The following is a 737-nucleotide window of genomic DNA, read 5'->3' on the forward strand; positions in this document are numbered from 1 at the left end:
CGCACCCGCCCCCCAGCTCCAGCTCCTCCAGCAGGGACCTGCGGGTGCTGCTCAGGGGCCCGGCCTCAGAGCTGTCCTCAGAGAGCCTGGAGGAGATGCTGCCTTCGGTGCCGTCCTCGGTCAGGAAGGAGAGGGAGCGCCTGGGCCCCCCCAGGTCTGGGGGCAGAGATAGGGAGTCAGTATCCAACCCAAACTGGGGGCTGGATCAGCCCCCCCCGACACCGGCCCCGGCCGAGGGGTCACCCCAGGGACCCCACCCTCCACGGGGGGCCAGCCCCGGGCGCGCTGCGAGTCCCGCAGGATCTGCACGTGCGCATGGTTGCCCTGCTCCAGCACCAGGTCGATGGCTCGTTTCCCATCCTGTGGGGAGGGGACGTCGCGGTCAGGGCTGCCAGGGCCACCATGGGGTGACACGGCCCCGCCGGGGTCTGGCAGGCACCCGCTGCTCACCCATCCCACCAATGCTGAGGGTCCCAGCACGGGCAGCACCTCCAAGGTGCTGTCCCCATCCCCAAAGCTGTCCCCGCTAACCTGGTCTCGGAGGTCGGGGTCCCCCCCTTTCTTCAGCAGGAGCTCGAGGCACCTGCAGCACCCCCAGGACGAGGTGACGTGCAGCGGTGTCAGCTCCTCGGCGGACCTGGAGCGGGCAGCAGGAGCAGGGCTTCACCCCGAGCCCGCTGCACACCCCCAGCTCGGCCGGCAGGTCAGGGTCACGGTCGGCAGGTCAGGGGCACAGC

At 71.0% G+C, this 737-nt stretch overlaps 1 protein-coding gene across 1 annotated transcript in view; it reads right to left on the reverse strand.

Moving 5' to 3' along the window:
* The window catches only part of BABAM1 (BRISC and BRCA1 A complex member 1), a gene marked incomplete at its 5' end in the record, with an annotated part of 4,691 nt that overhangs the window by 141 nt on the left and 3,813 nt on the right, over nt 1–737 (reverse strand). Inside the window, 2 exons of the mRNA XM_019472203.1 lie at nt 6–156; nt 258–360. Coding sequence (XP_019327748.1) covers nt 6–156; nt 258–360 — 254 coding nt within the window. The remainder of the gene's footprint in view (nt 1–5; nt 157–257; nt 361–737) is intronic.

Source organism: Aptenodytes forsteri, unplaced genomic scaffold (assembly GCF_000699145.1).
Source record: "Aptenodytes forsteri isolate BGI_AS27 unplaced genomic scaffold, ASM69914v1 Scaffold147, whole genome shotgun sequence".
Classification (NCBI taxonomy): domain Eukaryota; kingdom Metazoa; phylum Chordata; class Aves; order Sphenisciformes; family Spheniscidae; genus Aptenodytes; species Aptenodytes forsteri.